This window comes from Cnephaeus nilssonii (assembly GCF_951640355.1).
Source record: "Cnephaeus nilssonii genome assembly, chromosome: 21".
In the NCBI taxonomy this organism is placed as follows: domain Eukaryota; kingdom Metazoa; phylum Chordata; class Mammalia; order Chiroptera; family Vespertilionidae; genus Cnephaeus; species Cnephaeus nilssonii.
Window position 1 is genome coordinate 6408345 of NC_137092.1, and position 13046 is coordinate 6421390.

Consider the following 13046-nt stretch of genomic DNA (forward strand, 5'->3'; position numbering starts at 1 on the left):
GGGCTGTGAGCAAAGTCATGCCTCTTGGGTGTGACGGTGGTCTTGTGATTCTGCAGAACACGCTGAATGGCATTCAGGAGTGAAGTGTCATAACTGCTACCGCCTCCCAAATGGTACAAAGAGAAATAGCAAGAAAGAGAATGGCTGTGTCCCGGGGAAGGGATCCAGCATGCTTCACTTCCCACTGTCGGGTCTGCAGGCAGACTGTTCCTTACTGGGACGGAGAATCCACGGCCAAGCATGCGCAATGGCCGGGTGGTGAGCAGCTGGGCTGGGAGAGAAGCCCGTGGGTCATTCAAAACATTATAGGAAACCAACCCCGATGCACAATCCTATTCTCGTCTTACCTTGGACGTGGTGTGCAGCAAAGGAATCCTCCACAGATGAGGTGCTCCGGGAAGAGAAATAAACTCTAGTTTTCTAGAATATTACTCTTTTACCAAGGGAGTTTGTAACGTTGTGCTGTGAGAACAAGTGAGCATGTGAGAGTGAGGACCTCAGAGCCGATGTGGGCTCCCGGCCAGTGGACTTTACCTCCTGAGGAGCGGAGGCAGACTATGATCTGACACCACCCATCCTGGCTCTGAAGGGAGAGTTTCACCGTAGGCGCAACAGCAAGCATCTGAGTAAACCAAGTAGAAAATCCTCTTGGTAACTGCCGCTGAATTAGTTAAACAAGGTCAGTCCAGACGTGGCTCTGGGGCTGCAGCGGCTACATGAGCAAACCCAAGTCAAGGCCTGCGGACGCCTCAGGGTGAAGAAATGAAATCCCAAGGACAACCATCCCCAACAGCCCATCAGGCCTTCAGTGATAGCCAGCCGTTTCCCTGCTTTGCTTTTGCCTTTTCTCTACCAGTCTCTCTCCAAGCTGCTGTTGGTGGAACACTCCTACCTACTTCGGGTTCGGTGCTGCCTGATTGAAATGGATTTTTGCTCAAATCTTACTGTTTTAATATGCCTCAGCTTCCCGTTTAACGCTATGCTCAAGGCAAAGAATGAGGCCCCAGGACTCTGGGAGCCGTGCCCCGGCCATTCCTTCCAGGGGTCCTCGGGACTTATTTTACAGAAGACACCCCCCTCTCCCAGGGTTGGGAGGTCCATTTCCTGGGCTACAGATGGCAAAGCTCAGGAAGTTCAGCCCATGTGTGTGACCTTACATGTATTGACTAAATCTGGGCAGTAACGTGGGGTTCCAGACGCCATTTTAATTGCTGTTTTTCATACTTGATTACCTTACCACCAAACACCTCCCAGAGAAGGTGTACACTTGAATTTTAATGCAACTTTTTTCTTCTTGCATTTTGGAAATGGTTAAGGCTGAATCTCCTAGAAAATTACTGGGATGATCCAGCTTTCTTATTCCATTTCCTTTCTGTTCCATCCTCCACCTCAAAAAAACCCCCCAGTCAACAGGAAATGGCCTTTCATCTCCCCAACATCCCAGGTTTCAAACCAGAATGTATGTTAGGCTAATGTGTGTTTTTCTTGTTTTAGCTGGAAAATCTGCACATATTTACGCATGTTCCTTTTTAAAAAGTAAGTGGCTTCTCAGGCTCTTAAAAACCAAACTAATACTTTGAGATGAACGTGCTAGCAGGATCCCAGTGGTTTGGGAAACGCCTTATGAGTAGCGATAGGATAATAGTTACGTGATGCTGGTGCTAAGGACCGAACAAACCTCCAGCAGAAGGCAAACCTCCCAGAGAGAAGGTGAGTACTCTTCAGTGTTTGTCCTTATGAAATACCCGGAAAGCGTTGTCTAGTAAACATCTATAGGACTGGTTTTTGGTGGGAGCGTGTCGCTCTTAGCAGGGCGACCTGTGATTCTGATCGCAGGATGAGACGAGGCCAGGCTTCATGCTGATGGAGAGCTCTGACGGAGGCCTCGGCCGGGGCAGACTTGCAGTGTGGCAGCAGCGTCAGGCTGGGAGGCTGCAGAGGCCTGAGATGAACCCCTGGCACAGCCTTCATAGAGGGCGCTGTGGGGTGTAGAGGGAAATGAATTGCAGCTTGGTATCTCCTAAGTCACTATTACCCCCACTCCACTGAGTATGTGGTAAAGACTAGACACGAATGTCCCTACTTTCCAATGAATGAGAATTAAACGAGTTCCTGGCATATAGTACTAGTAAGTGCTTAATGATATTAGCCATTATATTTTTATTATGGGGTAGGAATATGCTTGATTTAATACCCATGGATACTTCTGTGAGGATATATGTATTTGAGGAAGCTTCTGAAAGAGAAGAGAATAATTTGGAACAAAGACCTTTGAAACAATTTTCAGTTTGGTAATTGAAAAAAGGAACATTTGGTAAGAGTTAGGATGAGGTCGGGCGTGTCCAGGGTGGGATGGCCATAGACTGATGAGTTTAAAGAATCCAGAAAAGATCAAACTTTCCTCCAACCAGATTTATTGAACCCAACAGAATTCTATATACAAAGTCACCTAGACCTGCTGCTGCAAAGCAAGGTCCTTTCTTACTAATATTTTGGTAAGTCAGTCCACAGAGTGTCCAAAAGCAGCTTAGCCTAAATTAATACAAAAGTGCCCAAAGCACACTGGATGAAGGCCTGGCCACTGACACTAACAGTGTAAGGCCAGGAGCAGACGCTGCCGGAGAACATGGGCGCCATCAGGAGGCCATCTTGTGCACGGCCACTGTGATGCTGTCGTGTTTCTGGATCATAATGTTCCTGGAAGGCAAAGCGGAAGACCTTCAGTAAAACGTTCCACGTGCGAGGCAGTGTGACGTTAATGGTTTAGGACACAATGAAAAAAACATTTTTCTATGTATATATAAGCAATATATGAACACAACAGAACATCTGGGAAATACAGAGAAGTATTAACTATAAAAATGAGAGGACTCCTATCCCCCTAGCACTCAGACAACCAGTTACTATTTCCCTGGTTTTATGTGCAGGTCTCCTGTGACACCTCTCTACACGCTGTGATGATACTGTAGTTTGTCCTCTGCTTGTGTCCGTTATTCTGAGGACACTCCTTGGAAGACCTTTAGTACTTCTATTACAGAAGCAGTTTCTGTTCTCTGATTGGTCTTCCTCTACTTGACTTTCTTTTTCCTGACAGACTGATAGTTCATGACAATGCTTCCTCTTCGTTTAAATGCCACTGTGGTCTGAAAGCCCGTGAGCTTGAGGTCAGTCTCTGCGACTTCGGTCCAAAGGGCGAAGAACCCCCTTAAAGCCCTTTGAATGAAGAACCACCAAGGAACACAGGGCAGGCCCCAGTCACTCCTAAATCTTTCTAAATAAAAAGGGAAGGAAGGGACCTGCTGCCTTCGACTCACCCATTATCTGACTCCAGACACACCACAGGAGTATCAGTGGGGTCTGAGGTTAGCTTAGCCGCTTGCTGGGCCAGAACAGAGATCACGCCGGCGTGCTCATCTGACAGGGTCCCACGGCCTGGAAGACACAGATGATATCATGTTGCCCGACTGTCTTAAAAAGGAGCGGAGAGCTGTAGTAGTACCTCATGAATTATTCATGAGAGTTCAGTTCCTGGTCTCTTAGGTTAGTTACTGACATGAAATGGTTTTGCTCTGCTGTACTCAGCTGGGTGCCTCAGTGAGAACGCCACACACCAGTTCCTGAATCAATAAATCCATAACAGACACTCAGTTTTCAGTCATTCCCATCACCATCTTTAAACACCAGCTCAAGCATACAAGGAAGCTGTAATTTCAAGTCACTCTGAAAGTCATAAATCCATTCCACAGGAACCTTGCTGAAAGCAACAAGAAATTTGGAGGTGAGATCGACAGGAAGGACAAGAGACCTGCTGAAACTTATTCCTCAGAGGAAATCTGATTTCCTTCACTGAGCTCCACCTCAAAGCGTATGGAAGTTTTTTCGGGAGCTCAGCTGTAAGTCCACCTTGACAGCATATGTGGACATTCTGTGCGCAATTCACCCCGTTCCAATAAGCTGGCTGTTTCCCAATACCAACAGAATTGGCTTTTGTTTTGGCCTGTAGATAATTAAATCTTGGGTGGCAAGCAAAAAAGTAATTACTAAGTTTACAATATTTTTGCACATGTAAGGACAATGCAAGCATATCTGCTAAATCAGGTAACAGACATGCTACTGCAACAGAGCTGTTGGGTTGACTATTGTTATACAGAACACTAACTGCACAGACAGTGCCGTCTTGTGGGCCTTGAAGGTTTAGGAACTCATTTTGTTTTATATTTCCTTGAATTTCCATTAGTGAGCCTGGCAAGTGTCCCCATTCCCTTGGCCTTTTCTCTTCCAATTCACTTTGTGTGTAACTTCCCAGCAAAAGTTCAGAGCTTTAAAAGGCCCCACAGTAAAGAGTCCTGGGCTTATTGGTGCTGATGTTAATCAGCCAAATGTTTCAGTTACTTATTTCTTCATCTGTAATTGTTACCATTTATTGAGCATTATGTCTGGGTTTTGTGTTGTGTTTTGCACATATCATCTTATAGTATTGTGATTAAGAGACTTTGGAGCCAGACTCAAATCCCAGCTAGACCACTTAATTCTTTAATCCTCACCCGAGGATATGTTTTTATTGATTTTGGAGGGAGAGGGAGGATGAGAAACATCGATGTGAGAGAGAAACACTGATTGGTTGCCTCCCATAGCTCTCCAACTGGGAATCAAACCTCCAACCTTCAGTGCACAGGACAACACTCCCACCAACTGAGCCACACCGGCCAGGGCTACCACTTAATTTCTTTATCTAATGTTTTGAGGACTAAATGACTTAGTATATGTAGAACACTTAGAATGGTGCCTGGGACACAGTAAAAACTCAATAAATGTAATTCAATAATAATTATTAAACAACCCAGTAAAGAAAGAGGCTCAGAAAGGTTCTTTTTGATCCAAGCAAACAGAAGAGCAGGCAGTTGAACCCAGGTGTGTCCAACTCTGAAGCCTCATTGTTACTGCCTCCTCACTGTTAAGTGTAGACTAAAAAATAGCATCTTGCAGGAATAATGTGAAAATTAGAAGATCCGTATGCGAAGCCTAGCAGTCCAAGCAGACGGCACCCATTCAATGTTAACTGAAGGCTTTCCTCAATCCACTTTTTAAAATGGGGCAAATACTATTTCAGTAGAAATAACTGTAGTGCAAAGAACGTTTCTACCGTCATAAATACCAAGTGAAAAATTCAATCTTCTAATCTCATTGGGAGATAATCTCTGCTTACGGAAGTAGCTAGAAAGTGGCATCGTAACAGCACACTGACTCGCAGTCAACTTCAAATGCTGTGCAACCCACCCAAGGGGTGTGGGAGGTACTTACAGCCCAGGTTAAGTCCTTGTGAGTCTGTGCACAGGACTCCAACAATGGATGGATTCTTCATTCTATTTCCAGGAACAGATGATGTGAGAAGAGGAACTTAAAACATTACAACACCACACAGAGGCATTATGCGTACCAGGCAGGCACTGTTGCAAGTGCTTTAAATTACTGTTTCTCAACTTTTTTTTTATCACACCCCCCCCCACGATAAAAACAATAGATGAGTTTCTCTGATGACCGAAAAGATTGTGTCCAGGAGCTTAGGAAGGCCACAGACATTGCAGTACCTAGGATTCTGTGTCCCTCGTTAAAAACGCGTGCTTTAGTGTTCTAACTTAAAACTGACAACTCAAGTAACACGGGCGCCTCCTGGTGGTGGTGGTGGGGAGGGGACGGCGGGGAACTGGGAAGCTGAGGGGCATCGGTGCGAAGGAGGCGCTTCCCCGTCCACTTACTTCGGACTCTACGTAGATATTCCTCGTTGGAAAACCGAAGGGATGACTTTCATTTTAATCACCAAGTAACTGGTGGGGGTGGGGGGTGTGCGTCTTACATAGCAGGACTCGTCTACATGGTGGCACGCCCTTCCCCCAAATTAACCCAGTTCCTGAAACTCGAAAAGGCGGCCCCTGTCCAGAGACCATTTCGGCAGGACGGGCGGTTCAGGGCTCGGGCCGCGGAGAACGTTCGGGAGTGTGCGGGGCCCCGCGGGCGGGAACTTTCATTCGGGTCACCGGCCGCCTGCGGGCCCGGGACCAGCTCACCGCCTGACCCGCGCCCGGGGGTCGCGCGGCGTCCCCGAGCCACGCGGCCGGCCCTCGCAGCTCGCGCAGTGTGTCCCGATCGAGGGCCCGCGCCACTCACGTGTCCTCCAAGTGCTGCTCCAAAGTCGCCTCCATCCCGCTGGCCCGGCCGCCCACCCCGACCCAAGCCCCGCAGCGCGCCGCTTCCGCCTCCAGGAGGCTCCTGGGTCACGTGACACGAGCGGCGTGGACGGCGTCTCCGGAGGGACAAACTTCGCGGCGGCGCCTCCGCGTTGCGTACAGGGAGCGCTCACCCCGCCCAGTTGCTGACGCCGCAGCGGTGGCAGGTGCTTCGGCAGCGGGCGGCGCGGCTGTCCCGCGGGAGAGAGGTCCGGAGCCTGTCCTCAGGGCGTCGATTCCTGGCCGGTCACTTAGTGTCAGGGATGGAACCTTGGGATTTTGATTCAGCCGACTGCGGAACGTCGGCCAGACCTGTGTTCGTTTTACCGTAACGCGGTGGTCAGGCAGGTCAGCTCCAGGCAGTGGGTCAGGACCCAGAGGAGACGCAGGACCCCGTGCAGAGCTCCACTGGCCTGGAGGGGAGACGACATGCACACGGCGCTAGAGGACGAGGCGTGCCAAGGTGCAAACCCCAGCTGGGTGTTGGGAAGTGCCGGGATGTTAACGAAGACACTGGTTCTTTCTTTAGCAAAGGCTCAGGACAGATTGGGAAAGACAGTGGCATTAGAAAAGAAGAATGGGTAGGACAACTTAAAAATAACTTTTAAAAATTAATTATAAAGCAGTTGCAAAAATAAGGAAGGAAGGCCACCCGTAGTCTGTCCAGGGATGATTGTTAATGTCTTGGACAGTGTCCTTTCAGCCCATCCTCTGCCAATGCATGCTTTTTATGTTTTTTTTTTCTTTTCAGTTTTACAATTGACATACATACTGGGCATACAATTCTGTAGCTGGGCTTTTTTCACAGAATTTTGCATAAATGTATTTCCGTGTTAATAATAATTCACTTACATCCTTTGTAATACTTAGAAAATATTCCATATTATAGCTGTACCTTAATTCATTTCACCAGCCCCTTAATGTGCAGTTGGGTCGCTTATAGTTTGTGCCTGTAGTTCCTCCCTAGCTGTGATAGTGAAACTTGCAGCTTCCTTAAAATTCCAGTCTTGAATATTGTAATTCAGGAACTCCTAGAGAAATTACTATTTATGCTTCTTATTTTTATTATTTAACTCAGGGAAAACATAATATGGACCATTTAAACTTTAGAAAAAGCAATTTAAACTACCCTTAAAAGCAGTAGAATAAATGTTAGGAGCCAGACCGTTTCCCTGCTAACCTCCTGCTCCAGGCAGCTCAGCGCTGCAGTACTGCCCCCTTGTGGTCCCAGGTAACGCTTTGCTGGGCTAGTGCTTCCCAATTGGCTTTTTAACCTCCAGGGCAGTGACGTCCAATAAAAATATGTGAGTCACTTTTATGATTTGATTTTATGTTTTTAAAATATATATATTTTTTATTTCAGAGAGGAAGGGAGAGGGAGAGAGAAACATCAGTGATGAGAGAGAATCATCAATTGGATGCCTCCTGCACACCCCCTACTGGGGATCGAGCCTGCAACCTGAGCATGTGCCCTTGGCCGGAATCAAACCTGGGACCCTTCAATCTGCAGGCCGATGCTCTAACCACTGAGCCAAACCAGCTAGGGCTATTTGATGATTCTTGAGTCTCGATTTTGAGTGCTGATAACCGTTTCTGGGATGACAGGCAAAGTCCCATGACGGCCATATTGGAGGTCTTACCTCATTGCATTGTAATTAAAAATATATATATATTTTTATTGATTTTTAGGGAGAGAGGAAGGGAGAGGGAGAAAGAGAAACATCGATGTGAGAGTGAACCCTTGATTGGCTGCCTCCTGAACACCCTCCCTCCCCCCGCCCCCCTGGAATCAAGCCCAAAACCTGGGTATGTGCCCTGACTGGGAATGGAACCTGCAAGCTTCCAGTGCACGGGATGGCGCCCAAACCCTGAGCCCCACCGGCCAGGGTACCGCACTGTAATTTTTTATGTTTTCTTTTCAAAGACAGGAAGAGCATCTTCTCCCTTTCCTCATGTGAGCATTGGGGGACACAGTAGGAGCCCAGCCCATATTTACTGAAGAATCTTGATGGGTCTTTTGGGAGTGGCCTCTGTGTAAGGTAAAGAGCCTTTAAATACCAAACTTTAACCGCCTTTATCTTCTTCCTCTCCTCCTCCAAAAAACAGAGGACGAAGCCGGTCATCTACAAGCCAAGGAGAGAGTCCCTGACAGCCACAGAAGGAAACCCCCCCCCCCCCCCAACACCGTGATTGTGGACTTCCCGCCTCCAGAACGGTGAGGCAGTACATTTCTGTTGTTTAAGCCACTCGCTTTATGGTATGTTGTTATGAATGCCCTGAGAAGCCAATATACACGAATATTAACAAATCCTTTCAGTCAGAGTCACTGTCTGAGATGCCCCCAGCATTTGGCAGCCCCTATGTGATAGAAAAACCTCCCAGAGGCAAGAGAATAGAGCAGATCATCTTTCCAGCAGGCTCCCACCCTTGACACGTGGCTAAGCTATGTTTCTTGCATTGGCCAGCAGTGGTGGCATGATCCATGTGACTGTGACTTGAGTCTGTTTTATACCCCGGAGCCTGGCCTGTAAGGTGCTCACTGAGTGTGTGGAGAGGGAGTGAGTGGGGAATACACCCCTGGCCTCTCTGACCCGAGCCGCTCTAAGCCGTGAGCTGGGCTGTCCGTCGATGGCAGCGAGGTTGGCACTGTCTCCGAGAGCTTACAGCCAGGCCTGGTTCTGGGAGACACAAGCCAAGCGTATCTGAGGCGGCGCAGGGTTGGCTAGAGAGGTTCCGGCGCGAGAGGCCTTTTCCTGCTGCTTCGTTCACTTTGCTGCCGAGGATAAATGCGATCAGACTTCCATGTCTACGTCTCCATTAGCTGCCCGGTTAATGCAGCCTTGACAAATCGGAACGAAGCCCTTATGAATAAAAAAAAAAATGATCAACCCAGCAGAGAAAACTGTAGCCCAGAGACAAGAAAATTTAGAGGAGCTGATAAGATGCCTCATTCTTAATGAGGCTGTCTGCAGCCCACGTCACATCAGCCTTAATGCGAAGATCCATTGGCCTCGGAATTATGCAAATCAAATAAGTGCTTGAAATGCAGGCAGAGGGATTTCCTGTGTTAGCATGTGTGGGCGAGGCAGGCCTGCGCCCTGAGGTGCTTGCTGCGCCGTGTGCCGTGCCGTGTGCCTCTGCCCGTCCCCTCAGCCTGGTGGCTCCAGAGAAGACGCTTGTGGAGTGACAGTGCCTCCTCTGTCAGTCACCTCCGCCATTGTCCCGGGGAGCCCTCGGACAGTCAGATCTCTCTGTTCCTTCACCAGCTATGAACCTGGTAGGGCGTCGCTGGCCCTCAGGACCCGCCACAGGTTGCCCATCCTGCCACAGATGCCTCACGGTGGCTCCCACAGCCCGGCCTGTCCCCTGCTGCCTCCGTCTCTCTTGGAATCAGGTTGAGCTTCAAGAGCGCGTCTACACACAACACTGAGTTACCCTCTTTTCATTTTATTTTATTATCTTTTTTTTAAAATATTTTTTTTTGATTTTTTACAGAGAGGAAGGGAGAGGAAGAGAGAGTTAGAACATCGACGATAGAGAAACACCCATCAGCTGCTTCCTGCACACCCCCTACTGGGGATGTGCCTGCAACCAAGGTACATGCCCTTGACCGGAATCGAACCTGGGACCCTTCAGTCCGCAGGCCCACGCTCTATCCACTGAGCCAAACCGGCTAGGGCTTATTTTATTATCTTTAAAAATATGTTTTTATTGATTTCAGAGAGGAAGGGAGAGAGAGAGAAACATCAGTGAAGAGAGAGAATCACTGATCGGCTGCCTCCTGCACGCCCCCTCCTGGGCTCATAGGTCGCCAACTGAGCCACAAGTCCCCCAATCCCTTAATGGCTCCATTTTCCCTACGGTGAATGAGGGGTGAGGATTCCATGAGACTGTACACAGCGCCCCTGGCACCGTCCCTGTCCCTGGGCCCCTGGCACCCTCCCTGTCCCTGGGCCCCGGACAAAGGGCAGCTGTTGTTGCTGCTGCCAGGACTCCAAGAGATGACCCCTCAGGCAAACTTGAACGAGACTATCATTGAGGGTTTTTAATGCACACAATGGAAGCCACCTCTGCCATAGACTAGGAAAGGGGGTTTTAAAAAGACACTGGGGAGCTCGTGGTTACCCAGATTGTTGGGGGGCACAGGAGGGGGGTCTGGAGAACTCAGTCTAAGTTTCCAGTGACAAATCCCCCAGCCCCGGTAGGAAAACACCCCTGCCCCCGCTCCCACCAGCTGGAGCGCGCCCACACAGCTTGCAGCCCGCGTGGCTACTGCAGAGGAACCCAGTCCTGCCACCCTGCCCGCTGCTGGGCGGCGCCTGAGCCAGCAGGTGGCATTTCCCCAGAGCCCCGCGGGTAAGGGCCAGCAGTGGGCCTGGGTCACGTGCCAGGCTTTAGTCGCCAAGCAAGCCCGGGAGGACGGGCGCTGCTTCTGTGTGTTTGTTGGGAAAGCGCCCCGAACGTGGCAGAGGCCTTCGGTGGAGCTTCTCGCTCGCTTGGCTTTGCTCGAGGAGATGCTCTGAGGTCGGTACCCCAGCCCCTTCCCCGCCCTAGAGCCGCTGGACACCGGCCCCGCCCTGGCAGAGGGAGGGGAGTGCCCTCTTTCTGCCCGAGGGTAGATATGGCATTTGAGAGCTGCTCAGAGCCCGCTTGTCCGCCAGCTTCGAGCGGTGGCCTCGCTGGCTCCGCGGGGCCATTTCCTCCTTCTCCCTCCCGGTTCCCCAGATCCTAGGCGAGGAGCCACCGTAAATGGGGCAGACCCCCCCAGTCCCAGCGCTGAGTTTTAAAGGTGACTAAGCTAGAGGTCATGGAAAAAACCCAGGTTTGTTTTGGATCAGAGAAGGGCCTGGCCGGGAGCAGCCTGTCTGTTTGGCGCTCCCACAGCCTGGGCCTGCGCCGCTGCCTTTTCCGGCCCCAGGTTTTAACGAGGGGCGGTGGGGTGGGGGAGGGGCTGGGTTGGCAGGGTCCCTCCCCACGCCCTTTAGGGAGGGAGCTGCTTCTGGGGAGAGACTAGAGGGAGGGGCAGGAGAATAAAAAGAGAAGCACCAAACCCTCGGGGTCCAGGCCTCTTCAGAATGTGAGTGTGTTGTCTGTACCCCGCAAGGCGCCCAGAAAGGCCTCTGGCTCCCCGACGGGCTCTCTCCCGGGCTGTCCTATTAGAGGAGGCCCCTGTGGGACCCGCCAGGAAACTGACCCTCTGCACCCATCCTCTACGGGCGTTCCAGCTCCCAAGGAACCGGGAGAATCGGGCCGTCACGCGTGTCAACAGCAGCGGGGCGGGGGCTAAGGGTGTCACCTCCGTAGGCCTGCGTTTTCATATCTGCAAACTTGGCCATTGACTTACTCTTGAGTTTAAAGATGAAAATTTTACCAATTGTATCCATTCACACAAATCATCTCTTTAAACAACAAAAAAAATTTTTTTTATTGATTTCAGAGAGGAAGGGAGAGAGGGAGAGAGATAGGAACATCAATGATGAGAGAGAATTATTGACCGGCTGCCTCCTGTCCCCTCCTGGGGATGGAGCCTGCAAACCCAGGCATGTGCCCTGACTGGGAATCAAACGGTGACCTCCTGGTTCATAGGTCATGGCTCAACCACTGAGCCACGCCGGCCGGGCCAAATCATCTCATTTGAATCGCACAGTCATCCTTTGAGGAATCTCTGTCCCACGTTGTGGATGCAGTAACTGAGGTCTGGAGAGGTCAACTCTCTGGTCAAGGTCACAGAACTTGAAAGTGTCCATGGTCTTGGGACTTTCAAGACCAAGGCGAGCCAGTCTCCAGGGCGCAGGTCCCGGATGAGCCAGCCCCGCTGCAGCTGGCCTCTCCCCCAGGTTGGCAGCACGGGCCTGTGAGTCGGCCCCATGAGGGTCCCAAGGGCTGCCTTCTCCTCTCCCCTCCCAGCAGTGGGAGGACCGGGCCTCCTGCCTGTAGACACCAGCACTAGTAAATCAACTGCCACACTCATTCTGGACCCTCAGCATCCCCTGCCCCGCCCCCCTCCACCCGGAGACAGTCTGAGGCACAGGCACGGAGACTAATGTCTCATTGATCTTCTCAATTGCCAAAGGGGTAGGAAGAGGAATCCAATCCCATCTGTCACAGGGAAGGGCGATCTGAAGGCAGCACAGATGACGTTAAGCAGATAACGGTTTATCACTCTCTGGACAAGCGAAGATGAAATTGGGACTAACCTCCGCTCCGAGTTGATAGAAACATCCATCAGCAAAGAGAATATCTAGGGAAACGAGCAAGTTCTCCGGCTTCTTTGCTACCGTCCTTTCCCTAATACTTTGTTTTCATAGAGACACACATCCACACAAACAGGACAAAGTCCACCTCCACCCACAAGCAAGAAACATTTGCTGAGGATTGATGATGGCCAGGGGCTGTACTAAGTGTTTTATGGTTATACCAGAGGCCCGGTGCACGACATTCGGTGCCCTCTTGCAGTCTGGGACCCCGAGGGGTCCTTAGCGCTGCCACAGGGGCAGGAGAGGCTCCCGCCACTGCCGCTGCACTTGCCAGCCGTGAGCCGGGCTTCTGGCTGAGCGGCACTCCCCCGATGGGAGCACACTGACCACCAGGGGCCAGCTCCTGCGTTGAGCGTCTGCCCCCTGGTGGTCAGCGCACATCATAGCGACCGGTCGTTCTGCCGTTCAGTCGATTTGCATATTAGCCTTTTATTATATAGGATCCAGCAGCTTTCTGAGGTGTTCTTATTAGCACCATTTTACAGATGTGCAAATTGGGGCTCAGAGGTGTTGAGTGGCTTGCGCAGGGCTGCTCAGCTCTGCAGGTGAAGTGAGATGCGGCCTG

At 50.5% G+C, this 13046-nt stretch overlaps 1 protein-coding gene across 2 annotated transcripts; it reads right to left on the reverse strand.

Annotated features, from left to right (window-relative positions):
• Positions 1-2264: 2264 nt before the first annotated feature.
• Positions 2265-6264, reverse strand: LAMTOR5 (late endosomal/lysosomal adaptor, MAPK and MTOR activator 5). Of its 2 annotated transcripts, none has more exons than XM_079761473.1 (4): positions 5757-6158; positions 5302-5363; positions 3315-3432; positions 2265-2697 (listed from the first exon to the last, which is right to left on the reverse strand). In XM_079761473.1, the coding sequence occupies exons 2-4, from the start codon at positions 5360-5362 to the stop codon at positions 2637-2639; spliced, it is 240 nt and encodes a 79-aa protein (XP_079617599.1). In that variant the 5' UTR covers position 5363; positions 5757-6158; the 3' UTR covers positions 2265-2636. The 2 variants fall into 2 exon arrangements, with proteins under 2 accessions (XP_079617599.1, XP_079617598.1); XM_079761472.1 differs by lacking the exon at positions 5757-6158 and adding an exon at positions 6166-6264 and having other exon boundaries at positions 2277-2697.
• Between the last annotated feature and the right edge of the window lie 6782 nt (positions 6265-13046).